Raw genomic sequence first — 20088 nt, 5'->3', positions numbered from 1 at the left:
CAGTGGTATAAAATGGTCAGGTGTCCCATTAGTCCACATTACAACCAAAGGTTCCTTTGCTTTTCCCTTTAATGGATCAAAGATAACATTAACAGGCGCGTAGCTGAGGCAAAATTGAAGTGTAGGCAAAATTACGTCAGGGGTCTGGGAGCCGCTTAAGGTCCCCAGCAGGTCCAGGGCGAAGCCCCCCACCCCGAAGCTCCGCGGAGATAGCGTTTTAGAGCATCATTTATGCCTCTCCTGGATGTATTTTATCTCCAAAAAAAAGAAAATTGGAAAAATTAAGTGCAGGCAAAAGCTTTTTTGCCTAACGGCAGATACGCGCCTGATTAAGGATACCAACTGACTTATCCATGGACCCATTTTTAGGTGGATAGACTGACTGAATCGGACAGACAATAATTGTTGCTGCCCCTACGATGGCCCAGGCAGATGACCAGCTTTTGTTTGTGGCAGCACTTTTGCATGCCTGATCATATGTATTAGATACAAGTCTTATACGATCATATTTATGAGTGTCATGTTTTGCTTTATTGGTTACACTCAAGTTCAATGCAAGTTAAAACCCTGAGCCGACTTGCTAGATTTTCATTGCCCGTAATATCAACCGACAGTGCATTAAAGAGACAATTTCTATTGCTGCAGACATTGATAGGTTTTCTGTCAATGAAAGACATTTTGTGCTCATTCAGTATCTGTTTAGATACATTGTCTTCTACCAAAGCAGGTTGAGCTGAATAAGTTAAGTCAGTCTCATTATAATGCCTGTCAGAGCTTTGCCCCGCAATAAAACCTTTTCAACTTGCACTGCCTCCGTAAGCAAAAATTTCTACGCGCATATTTCTCTAACCGCGTTAGAGAGAGGTCGTAATCAAAGGTGCCATTTGAGTGACAACAGACGAAGTCTATACTTCTACAATGCGTTAAGATAGTGAACTGGTCTTTCTTTATTTTTTGACATTTATTGTGAAACCATGATTCACGTGATTCACAGTAAACACAAAGGTTTGTGCAATTTTTGCCATAATCTCCACAAAGAAACTTTGCCATTTTGATTCCCTGCCCAAGGGAAAACCCTGTACCAAAGGGTTTGTAATACCGATGGTATTATACAACTTCACTCCCTTGCCCAAGGGGAACCCTGTTCCTAAGGGTTTGGACTAACACCGTTGGTATTAATCTAATAAAATGTTTTTATTCCCTTACCCAAGGGGAAGCCCTGCTCCTGAGGGTATCTATTTATTAACACCGATGGTATTAATGTTAGTGTAACAAAGCGAAACCATATGCAAATACGTAGCAAAGACTCTTACAAACGCACAGAATCGCTCTTTTGCTAGAACCAGAGTGACTGCTTTGGGTCCGGTGTTTATGTTAAAGATGAGTAAAAAGTGTGCCTTCTTCAGCTTGGGTGTATTGAACGCATGTATAAGATGAGTTAAGTTTTGGCTTCAGCCAGTTTGGTAAAAAAAAACAAGTTCTGTACTAGTAACCCTTTGAACGTAAATGACTAATAAAACAGCCACGCTTAGAATCATCAACAGTGTTTTTACTTTACTTAGTTTTCTGGTCTATGGTTTCATAAATTATGATGCTAAAAAACTTATTACGCGCAACATTATTTTTAATTTTTACATCAAAAGAATCAGTGTGTTTGATTCTGAAGGTTACAACAACAATTGTAGCTATCAAAACTCCTGATTGTGAAATAAAAGGGTGTGTGGCTTCTTTTAGGTAATTGATATCATAACTACCTCAATTAATAATTTAACGATCCACGTGCCGGGGAAAGCCCACGAGCCACCATAAGTCAGTAATTAAAACCTTGTTGACTGGTGCGTGGATGAATGTCATAACTTAATTAATCCGATTGGCGGTATGCGTAAATATATCGGAATTTAGAATGATCTTGCATCCTGACATACCTGCATTCTTTAAGAATGATTTCAAATATTTTTTGTAAAAATGAAAACAGCTTATAACATCAAAGAAAGAGATAACATATATATTAATCTTTTGATAAAAACAGCATTTTTAAACTAAAATCTTTGCAAATTACGTTATTTTTCACCCTTTTCATCAATTTATTTCTTTATTATATTTTAAAATGTCATTTAAAATGATATACTTGATTAATGTTAGTTTCTAGAAATTTTAAACCTTATATGGCAATTTTTTACGAAAGACATTAATGTGTATTAATGTCTCTGTTTTTATCAACTTTGCACGTACTTTTTTTTAAAAATATAACCAGGGATTTATAACTTCTTTCAATTATTTCTATTTTTTCATATTTTTATAATTCAGACAGCAAATAAATATAGTCTCTCCTCTAGTCGGTATTTTTTAGTTTCTTGTCGCTAATTCAAACTTCTTGTCGCTTCTTGACTCTTATTGTTGGTAATTACTGAGACCGGAAAATTTTGTCCAATTAAAATTTAGAGTGACTGCGGACCTGTTCTGCATCAAAGATGGAGGACAGCAACACAAATTGGTTATATATATATATATGAAAAAAATAGTTGAAAAAACTCACTTTCTTTTTATTTGAATATTTTTCATTGAAATAAATCATGGCAACTGGCTTCAGAACGAACAAAAAGGTAACTTAATTTCATGATTCATACACAGGCCGAACTTGAAATACAGAGTAACACTAACACTAACAGATGTTTATATTGTATTATTGATATGAATGATTGGTAATGAATCCCAATATTATCGCACCATTTGCTTTGTCAGAACAAATCTTCAATTTTGGTACTTCACGGTCATAAGTGTTTGTTATGTCCTTATTTAAAATATATATGTAAAAATACTGAAAAAAATGCATTTTTACAAAATGTGTTACTATCCAACATTTGATTTTTTAAGTAAAAATCTCCTACATTATAGAAACAGTGTCAGTGGGAGAGAATCTCCCATATGAAATATTTCGAAGGTAAACAGAACTGCTCCCTAGTAATCTTCATAAAAAACACATTGTTGATATTGATGCTTTGTACATGTCTTAAAAGCATAACTATTTGCCCCGTGCAGGTCCGGGTGTTAAAAAAATAGGCCTGCAGCAGCGCTAAGCTTGTTGTATAAGGCGACTAAATAGTGCTCAGAAACCTACCAGGGGGCTAGGCGCTCTGCCCACAGAGCAACTGGGATGTGTGCCCCTGGTGGTGGAATGGGGTACCCCTGGCGTGTTACATGTTGGGGTTGTCAGGCTATAATACAGAAAACCTGACCGCAAACCATAGTGGTGCACCGTGTTGGGAAAGATGCCATGTTCCTCGCACGTTAAAGAACCCTGCTGTGGTATTCGATAGGAGTAGGAACCTTTGCGCTTCGCCACAGGAGGCTAAATTGCCCAACCTTACCCATCCCCCCTTTTTCCAGTGGCAATCAAAATTTGTCGACCCTATTATCCTTGTGACCCATACTTTTTTTTTCATTTCATGTTCATTTTATCATCCATTTCATGTTCATCGTCTGAATATAGCTGAAATATTGCTGCTCGGACGTTAAACCCCAACAAACAAACAAAACAATAAAAGATTTATTTAAAGTCGGTTTTACATATAAGTTATAACAATACAACATAAGCTCTATAGCACTTTTATCTGACCTATGTCTTACTCTGACTTACACAAAGTATAGAGACAGTTGCAATGTAAAACCTGAAATGTTTCTGAAGAGACATAAAATAAATTCATACTATCTTTCAATTTATTAGCACTGTTATTTAATATGAGGAAGGCAGTGCTCTTTAGTGTGAGCAAAGTCCAAAGCAAAATTATCAGGTTCCCTTTTCAACAAATCAGAATATATGTCATTTATCATTTTGCCAAGTTTTTTTTAAACTTATCATCAGTATATACATGTACGTGTATGTGGGAGATTGCAAATATTCATTAAATTATTGGAAGAACTGTTTCAGGTTCGGCGTAGATTGCAGGGGTTGATCTTAAACGGGAAGTATAACATGGATGTCTTGAATGTTTTGTCTAGGCTGTATTTTTACTATTTCTTAATTAATGTATCCAGATATAATGTTTTGCTTGGACAAAAGTTTCTCAAATGTCAGCATGATGAATTTTTAGATTAATTTCTATATTTCAAGAGTGAGCTTTGCCTGCATACTATTAAAGCTCGCTTATTATTCTTTTAACCTTCCAAAAGGTGATTTTACTTCCATTCCAGAAAAGTTAAATTGAGGTCAATTGGGTCAAGGATCTGGTGACATCACAATGGGAGCAAAGGGAACAGAAACTTTATTCAATTACAACAAGAATTTTTAAATGATACATTATATTATAGAAGCATTTCAGATATTTTATTTTCGGAGACATTATTTCCATATTACTATTACTGTTCTTGCACTCGCCTTCAAATTCTTTATCCTTTTTTTTTGTCTAGTATAAAATCATAAACCAGCTTCCACCAGATTTGACGTAAATTGCAAATGTGAAAGCTCTCTATTCAGTTTAAACCTTCCTGTTTGACCTTGACACCCTTGTAATATTATGGTCCTCAGTGTCCTTAGGCCAAATTGACATGCACTTAGAAAGCTGATTAGATCTTTTTTGTATATTTGGTACTGTTGACTGTTTTGGCTATCCCTATCTTGGAGAAAGCTTTGATTTGATTAGTGTTTATTCATTGAAGCTTTCCAAGACTGGTTTGGATCTCAGTCGCATTTACGTATACAATCATCCCTCAATCACATATGAAAATGGAGTTGCCATGATGTTATTTTTAATTTCCCGAATGAATTTTTAAGGTACAAACGGAATATTGATGCTTTTTTCTGGACTTACATTTGTAAGTACATTGGACTCGGTTTATAATACAACCATTTAATCCTTCTGGAGTGTATTACCCATGGGTCGATTTGTCTACTTTTCTTTTGAATGTTCATCATACCTAATAATTATGCATGGCTTGCACAATGAAATATTGATGGATGACTCTATTGTTTGTAGCTGCATGTAAGTTCTTTTACCCTTTTAAAACATGCAACTACATTGTATCTACATTTAAATTATTTTACTTTTTTCAGAAATTTTTATATAGTGACTGTTGGCTTGTATAAGTTAATTTTACAGGCCCATCTCCATTTTGACAAGCCTTGGGCCTTGGTCAACTGCTTAATAGTAAAGATTGCTGTGACTTTTTAACCAACTGTTAGTGATCAAATTTCTGTGAGAGTTAATTACACTGCCTTTTTTCAGTCTCCGTACAATCAAGTTTTCATGGCAGATATCATGGGAGAAAACAATTCTCCTTCAGTCTACTCTTGATTTAATATGTCTCCACTCTCTCTGGTTAAATTAAAATTTTAACATGCTCACTAAAACTCACATGTTGAAATCTTAATTAAACCATCTCAAGTGGAGAAAAATTATAAACTGCACATTACTGAAGGGTAACCTACATGTATAGTGTATATTATGAATACTTGCAGTAAAATATTTTTTCCATTATCTACATGTATATTGTGACATGCAACCCTGCAAACATAATTTTTCTGTTTGATGAAAGTGTCCTTTATTGGCAATACACTTCATTTAATGGCACTATATAAAATACCGCTAAAATAACAATTTGTATCTTAGAAAATCATAAACATGGCTCAGAAGCTTAATACAAGAATAAATCTTGGCTTTTCACAAAAAAAATCAAACTTCTTTTTTAGAATGTAAACAGGTTGATCAACATGATAAATCTAGAAATTCCATTAACATAATTAATAGTAGATTGGGAAGTTGCTGAACAAATTAATCGGGGCAAGAACAAATGTAGCCATTTTTTACAGATCTAATGTTTATTAATTGATAAGTTCCTGTTTTTTTCTTCATTTTGCAATACATTGTTAAATAAAAGGGAATATTGATTTATTGAATATTTGTGGTCTCTTCAAGGCTGATCATGTGAAAATGTTGTGGGGCTAAAATTTGGATTTTTTTATACCAGCCCCTTCATCTTCACTGATAAAATGCTTGATGTAGTATGTGGGTAAGTACATATGGTGCATTGTATTTTTGTTCAAAAAATTTTCATACCTGGTCATTAAAGATTTATTAGAGTATAATTTTTTTACAGGAAGGAAGTTCCTCAACAGTTTTAGCAGCTGTAGCCCTACAAGATCATTTGGTAAAAAACCTGAACCTTAGTGGTCTAGGGAGAATGGGACCAAGACAGGTTGGATTAGGACCTGCAGCTAAAGCTAAACAGAAAAAACAAATCAGATCAGTAGTTGACACAGGCAGGTCAGGTAGGGATATTAAATAACTCCATCTTAGAATCATGCTGAGGATGATTCAATGCCTACATTGAATAATATGTAATATTTAATAGTCAAAAGGTATTTGATTGACCCTTATAAGGAATATCCCCACAATGTGTGATTCCACAGGACAATCTCCTCCACAGATAACTGCTTCCTGTTTTACTGTGCATTACTCAGATACCTTATGATAGGGTAGGAAACTGATTCAAATTCTAGCCAGTCCTGAATACAATTTTCCAATATATTTACTATATGGCTGTATAAATTTTTTCTAAAATTAGCCAGCCCTGCCAGAAAATAGCCAGTCTCGGGCTGGTGGGCAGGCTACTATTTCAAACTCTGCTTATAAACTCTGCTGTACAGGAAAACGTTCATGGGGCATGAGCACTATTCATTACAAATCTGTGAAGATGTGTTAAAAAAATTGTTTCAGGAGTGTACTGTACTAATTTGCATAAAGGGGTGGGGTTTATTGAGTGTGGCAGATACGTAAAGCTTTTAATATGCCCTCTTTGCAGGAGATGCTTTATTTCATAAGAAAATTTTGTAGTGCTATAGTTTAATAGTTATTGTGCAAAATATTGAAGTATTTGTGGAAAATGTTCCTGTACTTTATCATATTAGAACTCCATTAGAATCAAGTTGTAAAATATTTACTAAACCCAGCATTGGATGGGACTTCCCATGTTGATAACCTTGTCTATCACTTAGCCATCTGAATGGTTTCAAGTCTATATATTGTTGTGTAAAAGATGCATAAATTATTTATTGTTATCTTCTGTATGATTCTTAGATGGAACTGTACTTATATGTATTATAGACTTGAATTTTTACAAACAATGAAGTTTGTAAAACTATGAAATACAAAATGTATTTAAAAATATGTTTGTTACATGCATGCTCCTTTAAAAGAGGTGTGGTATTATGTGATTCCCACTGAATAGGTTGTATGTCTGTCCCTTATGGTTTCCAGATAATTACTAGAGGACAGATCAATGAATATTTTTTAAACTTTGCACAGTTGTTAAGAAGCATAAAATAAAGGTTAATTTGAATTTTTAAATTTCAAAATATAGTTATGGATTTAGGCCATTTAAAAAAATTTGCCGTCACCCCTTTTTTAGCTCACCTGGCCACTGGCATAAAACTGATGTGGGGATTTTTCTGTCGAAAAATATGGCCGCTGTTACTAAAAATAGAACATAGGGGTCAGACAGTAGTTTTTCACATTTATCTCCAAAAATGTTGGGTTTAGCCAAATTCTATCTGTGGTCAAATTTTGGTGAAAATCTGTTGACCCTTGTTGGAGTTATTGCCCTTTTTGGACGTTTTTTTGCTGTTTTTAATGTTATTATTGTAAAAAAATCTTCTCCTCCTTTTTTGACTTTTTTTTGCTATTTTGAATGTTATTTCTTTAAAAAATCTTCTCCTCTGACACCACTTGACCAATTGGAACTAAACTTGGTATGAATGTTCCTTGAATAATCATGCATTGAATTGTTGTGGGGATTTTTGATCCGCCGAAAAACATGGCCGCCATTACTAAAAATAGAACATAGGGGTCAGACAGTAGTTTTTCACATATATCTCCTAAACCGTTAGGTTTAGCCAAATTTTGACAGGGTAAAAGTATTCAGCATGATGAGATCTGTCTGTGGTCAAAATGTGGTGAAAATCTGTTGACCCGTGTTGGAGTTATTGCCCTTTTTGGATGTTTTTTTGCTGTTTTTAATGTTATTATTGTAAAAAATCTTCTCCTCAGAAACTACTTTACAGAATTTAATGAAAGTTGGTATTTTTGTTTTAAAGGGTATCCTTAACAAAATGACTGTTTGGATTTTTGATCTGTTATAAAGCATGGCCACTGTTAGAACATAGAACATAGGGGTCAGACAGCAGATATCTGCATATATCTCCGAAATGGTTAGATTTAACCAAATTCTGACTGTGGTCAATTTATTCAGCATGAAGAGATCTATATGTGGTCAAATTTTGGTGAAAATATGTTGATCCATGTTGGATTTATTGCCCTTTTTGGATGTTTTTTTTTTCATTTTTGTTTTATAGGGTATCCTTAACGAAATGACGGATTTTTGATCGCTGAAAAAACATGGCTGCCATTTCTAAAAATAGAACAATGGGTCAGACAGCAGATTTTTTCATACATCTCCAAATCTGTTAGGTTTAGCCAATAGCTTTCAATTGCTGAAATGATCCTATTATAAGGCTTACAAATGTGTGTAATGAATCAAATGGAGTCAAAATTGTATGAAAACTCCTTGTTAGAGTTATTGCCCTTAAAAGGCAAAAATTTAACAAGGTGAGTGATTCAGGCTCCTGGGAGCCTCTTGTTAAATAATATTTTTGAAGGAGAAACAAATTTGTATTTTCAATGGTAATTAAGGTGTAAGGCAACTTATCAAAGCAGGTACATGTAAGTTGTTGGAAAGTAAATCTGGACATAAATTGTTTAAATTCCAACTTCTTTAAAGGTACATGTAAACAGAATTTTTAATGAAAAAATACACATGTGATACACATGTGATCACTTTAACAATGAAATACATATGCAATGACACTTTCATTGTTGAATGGAAAAAAAATCACAAATTAAGTCTGGAACTTCGAAGAAAAGGACTAACTTTATTTTTAAGTTACTTGAGTATAAAGGGCAACTCTTTTGCTGTACCTGTGTATAATGACGTTTTGGGGCCAGCTACAGTCTGCCCTGTGGTATGAGGGTTCTCATTATTCATTGAAGACCATTGGGTGGCCTTGGGCTGAAATTTTCATCCCAGTGGGGTTGTTGTCTCTCACATAAACACCATACCTATTATTGTTATAAGTCACATTTTTCTGATTAAGGGCACAATTAATCTTTTTTATTGCAATTTACTATAACTCACACATAGTATAACATTATTGCCAAAATCTTTAAGAAAAGTAAAGAAATATAAGCATTCCAATGCTTCACAATCATCAATTTGGGTTCTAGAATGTTGAGGGACAAACTTTTCATTGCCTCTTTGTTAACATACTATAGAATTGTCAATCTCATTCAAGTCGGAGATCTGATTTAATGAGATTGTTGAATTGTTGGTAGTTAAGAGAAAAACATTCCATTGATAGACCAATTGGGAGATAGACATCCCATTTGCTCTCAAACTTTAAATACCAGTCCACATAAAATTCATTTACTGCCAATTGTAAAGTAATTCATGGTGAATAAAAACGATGCTTTTTCAATCTAGCTATACTTTCATATAATGATAAGCTTTACTGCATTCAAATCTGCACTTTTTAGAAAATCATACATTCGTGCCCCCTAAAATGTAGCCAAAGCAAGAACAATAACTCTTGCAAAGTGCAAATTTTCCTCAAAAGTGCAACAACCTAACAAAAAACTAGAACTGGTTATGTGGTCTATAGCTGTTTCTGAACAAGAAAAAAATGTTAATGTGGTGGGTTTTTTGACAATGTCAATGACATGCATGAATCATCTCCTGTCTGATTTTCATATAGACTGCTTTTTATAAATAAACATTCCATTGAAAGATTAATTGGAAAATAAACATTCCATTGAAAGATTAATTGGAAAATAAACATTCTATTTGAAGAACTTCAAGAAAAGTCAACAGGAAAGTGATAAATGTTCCATTAATACCATTGGTCAAATACATGTACATGTCCATTGAATTTATTATGTTTTATACATGTACTTGTATTGTACATTCCTGTAATGTCATTAAAACTTCATTCATTTTGATATATTTCAGGAAATGGGAGACTTAAGAAAGACACAATTAAAGAAGAAGAGTATGTGTTGGACCCCAAACCAGCTCCTCTTACATTAGGTAAAACTATAGTTAGTCATTAGATACCAAGCCAACAATCTTTTTCTAATTATTTTTCAGTACCTAATACATGTACATAAGTGCACATACAATTACATGTAGGTACCGGTACTTATACTGTAAACTGACTTACTATTGAGAGTGATTTATTTGTTCTAATTTGGGAAATTAAGAAAAAAGTGTGGAAAGCTATCGCAGGAAATAAGTCTCTTTATAAAGCTATCACAGGAAATAAGTCTTTTCAGGAAATAAGTCTCTTTATAATACAGAATACATCTTTGGGAGAGTATTAGATGCAAAATCAAATATACTTTTTGTAATTGTATTCTAAATTGCAAAAATAAGTAACCATGGAAATAAATTGGTGAACAGCTAATAATTGGAAAAGCAACAATTTTCATGCAGGTGAAAATACATATCTTTTTACACATTTGCAAGAAAAAAAGGTTTATGCTGTTTGTAAGAAGTATGATCAACCTTAAAAGAACAGTTTGGATGTCTTTATTTTGTAGCTCAGAAGCTAGGGTTGATTGAGGCTCCAGACCAGCCTTTGACAGAAACAGACTGGTTGAGAGCAAAGGAAAGATCTAACAAGCGTGATGATTCTATCATGCCATGTGTTATCTGTAAAGAAGATTTTGGACTCAAAGAACAAGTGCTGCTGTCTTGTACACATGTATTCCATAGGGTTAGTGTGTTCAAATCATATAAGGCCAACAAAAAATTCTGTGTTTCTGGTAACCTGACCGACCCTATTTTTTCCCTTCCTACCCTAATTTTTTTATGGTGTCAAAAAAAGAAATATGGATTTTCAGCATTTCCTTCATCGATTTCTTACTTGAATTGCCTTGCTCTCCGATGTTGAGGTTCAAAATTTCTATAAAAAAAAATAAAATGAGACAACATGGTTGTGGCTGCTACAAGTTCAGTATTCAGCAGTGTCATAATAGAGACAGCTCAGATGTCCTGCTAATCTAAAAAAAATTAAAGAAAAAACCTTACCTACCAACCCTATTCTTGAAGGAGATATTACCCGAAACATAGACTTTTTTTAGGCCTAATGGCACAAAATATTGATGCAGGTCATACAAATGGAGAATATTGTCTTCAATGGACTCAACCGATTCTTGTAGAGACAATCATGGGAAGACAAGTTTATACAAATGTCATCCAACAGACATATTTACACTGGTGGATGCCATTTCCTGTTGTTTTCTTATTAAATTATTCTTCAGTTAAAAGATCAATGATGTCACAATTATAAAATTACATTTTTTTATTGACGTCAAAAAGTTAGTATAGGGTAAAATACTTACACAGGTAAAAAAAAAAACGTATGGTAATTACATTCTTCAAAATTAAACTTCTAAATGCTGATAAATGTAAAGAATCATCATCTCTCTTAATGTCTTTTTTTGGCAGAAATAATTTCATTAAACTCGTTTAATGGAGAAACAAATACTTCTTCTGAGATTTTTAAGCTCATTGGTGCAACTTTAAACACTGTTCTCTTTAAAATACCGCTAAGTAAGAATTTAACAACTCAATCATTCATTTTGGTTCAATTATTCATAGCATTGATACATACACATATCTATCCATCTGTCTTTGTTTCACATAATAGTCCTTAGAGGCATTGAATATTAAAATATGTTTTGTACAATATGCTTGTTACTCAGAAGTAGAGGGGATATACTGTTTTACACTTGTCCTTGTTTCCGTTTGTCTATAGTAATTTTTTCTTGTACAGTTTTCTTAGCCACTACTTATTATAGCGACTTGAACTTTTAAGACATTCTTCTTATAGGTAAGCCATATTGTGGGATCCATTTTTGGAAAAATTTTACTACAACTTTTGTTTACCAAGGATTTGTTTATTTTTTTTGACAGTTGATATTTTCATTGCACTTTTTGCAGCACTTTTCTCAGCTTGAAATTTTAATACATTCTTCCTGTAGATATGCCATACGATGGGATTCATTTTAAAAAAAATGTCAACAACTTTCTGTTTATTGAAGACTTTGTTTATTTGCCTCATATATTGTGATCGAAAGCAGGGTGACAGGTATCACTAGCAGGGAATCCCTCACAGATTTCTTGTTCTTGTTACCTTTTATTTTTCATTGTTTTGGGATTTTTTGGCTCAGAGTTAAAGACTTTTTTTATCATAGTTCATCAATTTGTTAATGATGTGTTGTGCCTGCATGAAACAGTGTGCAAGTTTTCATATTCTCCAGCATTAATCTCTCATTATTGTTTTTTTTTGTGTTTATTTCCTCATAGGCATGTTTACAAGCCTTTGAGAGGTTTACAGGTAAGAAGACCTGCCCGATGTGTAGAAAGGAGCAGTATCAGACACGAGTCATTCATGAAGGATCAAAACAGTTCAGAATTAAGTGTGCCTCTAGGTAAATTAGATGTACATGTACTTAATTTAGCAAGGCTAGGTCTTAAAAAAAGATAAGTATGAGAGTATTCTCAACTTTCTTGTAACTCCAAATGCTTGAGATTTTGTAACATCAAGGTCAGTTATTCTCAGACTTAAGTCTTTTTCAGATTTATAGTGTCAAGGCTTGGCTTTAAAGTCGGCAGTAAAAATAGGAAATAATAGCATGCACCTCTTTATTGTACATGGCAAAATGACCAGGGGTAGAGAATTTGACTAAAGAAAATGTAAAGTTTTTATTCTTTATATGTAATTCACAAGATGAAATAACCTCGAATCTATATGTAAAGCAATTTCCAAAATCTCTATACCTTCTATCAAATACCTTCCTGGTAGTTCACAGGAAGTGGCATGGTATATTGTCATACCCTTGAAAAGTTACATGCCTGTTTGTGCATGTGTTCTTGGATGTTTCCTGATAATGACTTTAGATGATATTTAAAGATCTTTTTACAAACTTTGTATGATTATTGAATATTATGAAGTACAGTTCAAGATCAAATCTCAGTCTGATTGGATTATTAAAATGAAAGTAACAGCCATTTTAAGTTGTTTTTAAGTTTTTTTTTTGTTTTTTTTTTGCTCAATTTGAGTTATTCTTTCTTTTGATATTAAAGAATTGTGAAAATTAGTTCATTTTGGGTATTATGGAGTCTAGATAATGTTTAAATTTCATTTTCTGTTATTTTTCCCTGCAATTTTTTTTCTTGATCTTGATATTAAGTACAATTCAATGTGGTGGGGTAATATTTAGTGCCCCATTATTTTACCAAATAAAAGGACTTTTTTAAAGCAGTTTCCATATATTTTAAGTTTCTTTTGCTTCAGAAATTGCATCAGTTGTATAAAGTTAGCCTTTTTACCAGTTTAATGATAAAGTTCAGAATAAATAATTTGCATTACTATTTCTACTTTGTCTTTGCTCATATTGATAATTAAATGTTTTTTTTTTTTCAGAATACAAGCTGCTTGGAGAGGTTATGTTGTTAGATGTTGGTATAAAAAGTTTAGAGAAGCAGTGCCTCCTAAAGATCCTATACTCAGGAAAAAATTCTACCAAGAAAAGGTATGTGATAAGCTTATTATGCCAAGTTATTAAATTGGAGATATAATTACCTTTTCAGTCACTTTGTTTATTGATTTATAAGGGTTCTGTCAAATGGAATGATTTTTTTATTTGTTTTTTTTTAATCCAGACATCACCTCTGAAGTCACCTAAAGGTACTTCAGTATATACTCAATATATCATAATTCTCTGATAAAAAAACCCCCAAATTTTGTCCTGAAATACAGACACAGCCATCATTGTTTATGTATGAAGAGTTGTGGATAGGTTGGAATTACAGAGACATAGACCATTAGCTTTAATATTATACAGCAATACACTTTACGTCTACCGTATTTTCCGGACTATAAGTCAATATTTTTTTTCATCAAAGTGTCAGCCTCGACTTATCGTCCACTTCGACTTATCTAAGAATTTTTCAAGAAAAATGTTAATCAACAATGCTTTTTGTTAGATTTGTTTAGGTCACTTTCGATTGCCTTCAAAATATATGGTAAACTGCAATCAACGGAAATCGTCACTCAGTCAAACCAGCGATTGAATCCGAATCTTACTGATCATTGCTCCTATCTTTTGGAATTAATATGATGATGTTTATAAAAACTCTGAGACTTTGAAACCGTTAAAATAAATAAATAAACTCTAGAAGATATGTTAACAAAACTCTTTTTTTAACTTGGAAAACATTATCGAGTGTTTTGAAGGTATTGGCCCTTTAATATGCAAATTTATACACATTTACGGTATGTTGTAACATATTTGCACGTGGCTCAAATTATAATTCAATTAAGGTGTTATCTAAATGGCTAATTGCAACCAAATTTGCAGGTAACAATTATTTTTTATTGTATTTCATAATACTAGGTAATATTGTTTATTAATTACCGCTTGTAATTATGACCAATTCATCAAACAAATTTCCGGCTTATTTAACACATGGCTGCCCATGTTTGACATGTTTACGATTTCGTACTCATGATGATCTATGGCTTCAGAGCCATTGACACGCCATTCAATAAAAATAATTGAACTCGTGGACAAAGAGCACTTTAACAAAAACACAGATATTTATTTAATTCAGAAATCTTATACTTAGTAACATTGCTGGAATAATATGCTGTTGTCGAAAACCACTCAATTCGGATCTCTGCTGACACGCACACGTCTTATCTGCCGAATTTGACTTATCTATGTTTTTTTCATCGATATTGATCAAAATTAGGTAATTCGACTTATACTCCACATTGACTTATAATCCAAAAAATAAGGTATTTAATATATTACAGCTGTACACTCCACATCTATTGAATAGACTGCAGCTGTACACTCTACATTTATTCAATATACTACAGCTGTACACTCCACATCTATCAAATATACTACAGCTGTACACTCTACATTTATTCAATATACTACAGCTGTATACTCCACATCTTTTGAATAAACTGCAGCTGTACACTCCACATCTATTGAATAGACTGCAGCTGTACACTCCACATCTATTGAATATACTGCGACTGTACACTCCACATCTATTGAATAGACTGTAGCTGTACACTCCACATCTGTTCAGTATACTGCAACTGTACACTCCACTTCTATTCAATATACTACAGCTGTACACTCCACATCTATTGAATAGACTGCAGCTGCAACTGTACACTCCAAATCTATTGAACATTCTACAGCTGCGCACTCCTGATCTATTGAATAAATTGTGTCTGTACAATCCACATCTATTGAATATACTGCGACTGTACACTCCACATCTGTTCAGTATACTGCAACTGTACACTCCACATCTATTGAATAGACTGCAGCTGTACACTCCACATCTGTTCAGTATACTGCGACTGTACACTCCACATCTATTGAATAGACTGCAGTTATACACTCTACATCTATTGAATAGACTGCGACTGTACACTCCACATCTATTGAATAGACTGCAGCTGTACACTCCACATCTATTGAATATACTGCAGCTATACACTCCACATCTACTCAGTATAATCCAGCTATACACTCCACATCTACTCAGTATAATCCAGCTGTACACTCCACATCTACTCAGTATAATCCAGCTGTACACTCCACATCTATTCAATATACTGCAGCTGTACACTCTGTAAACAATTTGAAAATGAGTATATTTAAAGGATGTTCACTGTTCTGTTTAAAAATAAAGATTTTAATGGGTTGTGAAATCTTTAAGATCTTTTATGCTAGAACAATATGAAAAAAATTATGGGTCATTGTGCTCATTTTTGGGGTATAAGCATTTGCAATTATTGCGGGTAAAGGATTTTTTTTTATTTTCCATAGGTTTTGTCTTAGTAGGTTTTATTTTATTAAGGCATCGACCATTTTTACACTGAGCAGAGGCCTGGGAATTTTTTTATGAAAATAAAGTTGTTCCAAATTTGAGCAAAAAAATTTATTTTACTCAATCGTGGACTGAAAAAAAAAAGATTATAATTTATTCCTCCTATTACTTAATGTAGATTTTCAACTAAAAATTTTAACTCCAACGGCTGCTAACACAAAAAAAAAAAAAAAAACAATTATTTACACCCTTGCATGAAAAAAAAAATTCTAGAGACGTTGTCTGTGCCTTAAAAACCCCAAGGAATAACATGGATTTCATAAAAACTTCTCAAAAAACATTTTAAGGTGTGTTTAATGAAATTATAAAAAGAAAAGTGGGTGTCAATGGACAAATAATAAATTTTTGCTATGAAATGAATAAAACCAGAGGAATCTTACCAAAGTGTCAGAACATGAGCAGCAATCATCCTTAATTAGGGTTACCTACTATCTGTCAAGGTTGTAATTTTTCAGTGTACTATCTGTTGACTTATATTTATAAAAAGGGAGAAAATTCAACTTAAAAAATCTTTTTTGTCATCTCATTTGTTGCTTTCTATTTTTAGATGTCAACTATAACAGATAGAATTGTAAGGTCATGTGACTTTAATGTAAACAGCTTCCTTTCTGAGATAGACCAGAGTTTAGAAGCTAGCCGTAATATCTTCCGTAACTTTGAGACATCATTTCGTGGTATTTCTGATGATGAATGGGATCAGATACAATTAAAGGTAAATACAAAGGATCATTTTGGAGGGAGTCATGTGCCCAATCCTCAATGAAAATTGAAAAATACATCAAAAAGTTGATTGCCCATTAAATAAATATTTATCATTAATCTGTGCTTCCAATGCAGTTCTAAGGCTTCTTACAAAACAAAAAACAAAAAACTGCCTTATATACTATGAAAACCCTTAGGTTATTATTCACAGGAATGATTTTTCATCATTTGAAGACTTTTTGATTTGTTATGTTTTAAAATCTCAGTTTTCATTAAACAACTCTTATTTTGTAAATAATATTTTCAAAAGAATTTGAATTTAATTGTGGTTTCAGTCCAGTATCAAAGTGAAACTTGTGGAAATTTATTATTGCATATATGTTAACCGTCTCTTGTTAGAGGGAGACTCCCACAAATTGAAGGAAAACATTAGAATTTCTCATATAAAAATGTAAGATGTGTGGGAAGTTTAGGGTCGAAATTACTTTATATTTTCTGTAAAAAATAATAAATAAGTGAATTTTTTACATTAAAAATTTGTTTTTATATGAAAATCCTCCACTTGAGACAATGTTAACGGGGGAGGGGGGAATCTTCCACATGAACTGTTTTAAAGGTCCAAAGGTTAATTAACAGGTATACGTTATCATTTGTTTAATACCTTGGGCTGACATTTTCATCCTGATGAGGTTTTTTTCTCTTTGACACATACACTATACCTATTCTTGTTATATTATATTTATAGAAATACTTGATTTCTCTGTTATTATTTGTTTGTAGGCAGTAGAGAGAGGAAAGATGGAGTGTCCTATTTGTTTGACTGGTCTGTCTCTCCCTAGTGACATTACAGTGTCTAAAGACACCAAGGTAAAATCTGTCTTTCATTTGACCTCTGTTGACAATGTCAAAAAGAATAAACAAACCTCCACACAGAAAAGTACATCACCAGAAGGGAACAGTGTAAATGGAGGGGGTGATAAGGCAGCTCGGGTAACTGTGTTACTGTCTTGTTCACATGTTTACCATTCCACATGCCTTAACATGTTTGAGGAATTGACTGTTGCTGATAGAAACAGACATTTGTGTCCTGTATGTAGGGCAGCTTATCAGAAGAAGGTCATTAGTGTATGATGGTTTTTGTTATTTGAATTAAAAATATATTTGTGTTGTCTTAAATCTTTGACTCCTCGATTTACATAGAAAAATGATCAGGATGATTTTATCAAACAGTTAAGCTTTTTCGGTAAAAAAGCTTATCTGTTTGATAAAATCATCCTAACACTAAGTTTTGGGAGTATATGTATTAAAATTACCATCCAACAAAAAAGGTTTGAGAAGCATATATTGGAATTACCATGCATGTTTATTTGTTCTACTGATTGTGCTAGCCACAGTCTGTCCACATTCATCTCATAAATGCAATAATGAATTCCTTCTTGACCTTCATGGATTTTGATGAAACTTGAAATGAAGGTTTGACACTTTAATGATGCGCAGCACTTAACATGTTCAGAGTCCTTAACCAGATTTTGTTTGATGAAGCTTCATATGAAATATAGACATTATCTGTAGATGTACATTTCAAGCTTGGTCAATAATTCTTATTGTTTGAAAAAGGAAATAATCTAGCTTTATGTGAACTTATAACAGCTTTTCTACTTAAACCATTCAATGGATCTTAATGATCCTGTTTATGAGTTATCTCCCTTAATTTTGAATTCTACTGTACATTCTATATAATTTTTATCTCCTATGGAAAAGGGTTATATGAAAAGCCTATGTAACCTTCTGTTTACTATGACATTTTAAACAAAATATCAAAAATAAAAATATGTAGGCTTTCCAACCATGAATTACATTTTACATGATTCTTATGTGGAGTGCTACTTAAAATTTAATTTGAACCCCTATTGATGAAGGCAATCATTGAAAGAGATGTAGAATTATAGATTTCATAATGAGTGAAAGTTGAATGTCACAATATATCAGCTCCCTTTATTAATTTCAACATCATAACAAAAAGGCTAAATAATCCACAACAATCAACCACATATCACTGTATCATTATCAGGGGCAGATCCAGGCACTTTGAGAATGAGGAGTGCCAGCTGGGGTTCCTAAAAATGGGGGTGCTATGACATTATTTACCATTTTTTTTGTCAATTTTACACATGAAAATGACACATTTTCCAATAAAAAGGAGGGGTACCCCCAACCCAGGTTCTGCCACTGAATACCGCATATCACATTAAGTACCTGCCTTGTATTGCATATTCCTGAGCTGGTCATAACATGGGGATATATAATAAAGTGTACTTTCTTTTGGCTTTCCTATTTTTTTTAATGATTAAAATTTCCATCCAAAGTTCATGGTAAATATCAAACTATGACATTAAAAACTGTATTTTAATGAAAATTGATGCTTCAGAAACCGCCGATTTTATTATCTCAAAGTAATAGTTAAAGCAGAGACATCTATTTCTAGTTCAATAGTTTTGGTGTTCCAAAGTCTCCGCTTTTTTTTTCTTAAATTCACGAAAAATTTTTTCTCAAAAGTTTCTTTATAGAAATACATTAGTAAAAGATAGATTGAAAGCCTTGTCTGTTTTTAAAAAAAAAAATCTGAAAATTAAAGGTTTACTTTAAAACAATACAAGACGAAGACCAGTGCCTTTCACACATATTGATTCATTCAGAAGTAGATAAAATGCCACATCATTGGAAAGAACTATTCATCTATGTATCAGTCTGATTGTTTATAAGATATTTTTTTCTGTAAGCTAGTCTGTGATATTTAATGTTTGGTGAACATAAATAAAATGTTAATCACAAATGTTTTTATGTCAAAAAATCGATGTTTGTTTTTTGGGGTTTAACGTCCGAGCAGCAATATTTCAGCTATATTCAGACGATGAACATGAAAGGATGATGAAATGAAAAAGGGATGGGACACAAGGACAATGCGGTCGACAAATTTTGATTGCCACTGGAAATTGGGAGAGGTGGGTAGGGTCGGGCAATTTAGCCTCATGTGGCGGAGCCCTATGGTTCTTACTCCGGGAGAATACCACAGTAGGGTTCTTTAACGTGCGAGGAACGTGGCATCTTTCCCAAAACGGTGCACCACTATGGTTTGCGGTCAGGTTTTCCGTATTATAGCCTGACAACCCCAGCATGTAACACGCCAGGGGTACCCCATTCCACCACCTGGGGCACACATCCCAGTTGCTCTGTGGGATCTGAGCACTATTTAGTCGCCTTTTACGACAAGCTTAGCGCTGCTGCAGGCCTATTCTTTGAACTCCCGGACCTGCACGGGATAAAAAAATATATAAAATAATGGTTAAATGTTAA

General features: G+C 33.2%; 1 protein-coding gene across 1 annotated transcript; it reads left to right on the top strand.

Annotated features, from left to right (window-relative positions):
* Window positions 1–2453: 2453 nt before the first annotated feature.
* Window positions 2454–17910, top strand: LOC148598847 (RING finger protein 32-like). Its single transcript, XM_088562425.1, has 8 exons — window positions 2454–2603; window positions 6094–6265; window positions 10057–10134; window positions 10647–10822; window positions 12418–12542; window positions 13538–13646; window positions 16580–16744; window positions 17515–17910. The coding sequence occupies exons 1-8, from the start codon at window positions 2574–2576 to the stop codon at window positions 17863–17865; spliced, it is 1206 nt and encodes a 401-aa protein (XP_088418551.1). The 5' UTR covers window positions 2454–2573; the 3' UTR covers window positions 17866–17910.
* Window positions 17911–20088: the final 2178 nt, after the last annotated feature.

Source organism: Perna viridis, chromosome 14, assembly GCF_037379345.1.
Source record: "Perna viridis isolate PV_CMFRI_1.1 ecotype Kerala chromosome 14, ASM3737934v1, whole genome shotgun sequence".
In the NCBI taxonomy this organism is placed as follows: Eukaryota; Metazoa; Mollusca; class Bivalvia; order Mytilida; family Mytilidae; genus Perna; species Perna viridis.
Note: the sequence above shows the minus strand (reverse complement) of the source record. Positions and strands in the feature narration are given on the sequence as shown.

Coding starts and splice junctions, on each gene's coding strand:
- LOC148598847 (XM_088562425.1), top strand. CDS start 2,574: ATGGCAACTGGCTTCAGAACGAACAAAAAG. Junction 12,543..13,537: donor AGAATTAAGTGTGCCTCTAG/GTAAATTAGATG, acceptor TTTTTTTTTCAG/AATACAAGCTGCTTGGAGAG. Junction 16,745..17,514: donor GGGATCAGATACAATTAAAG/GTAAATACAAAG, acceptor ATTTGTTTGTAG/GCAGTAGAGAGAGGAAAGAT.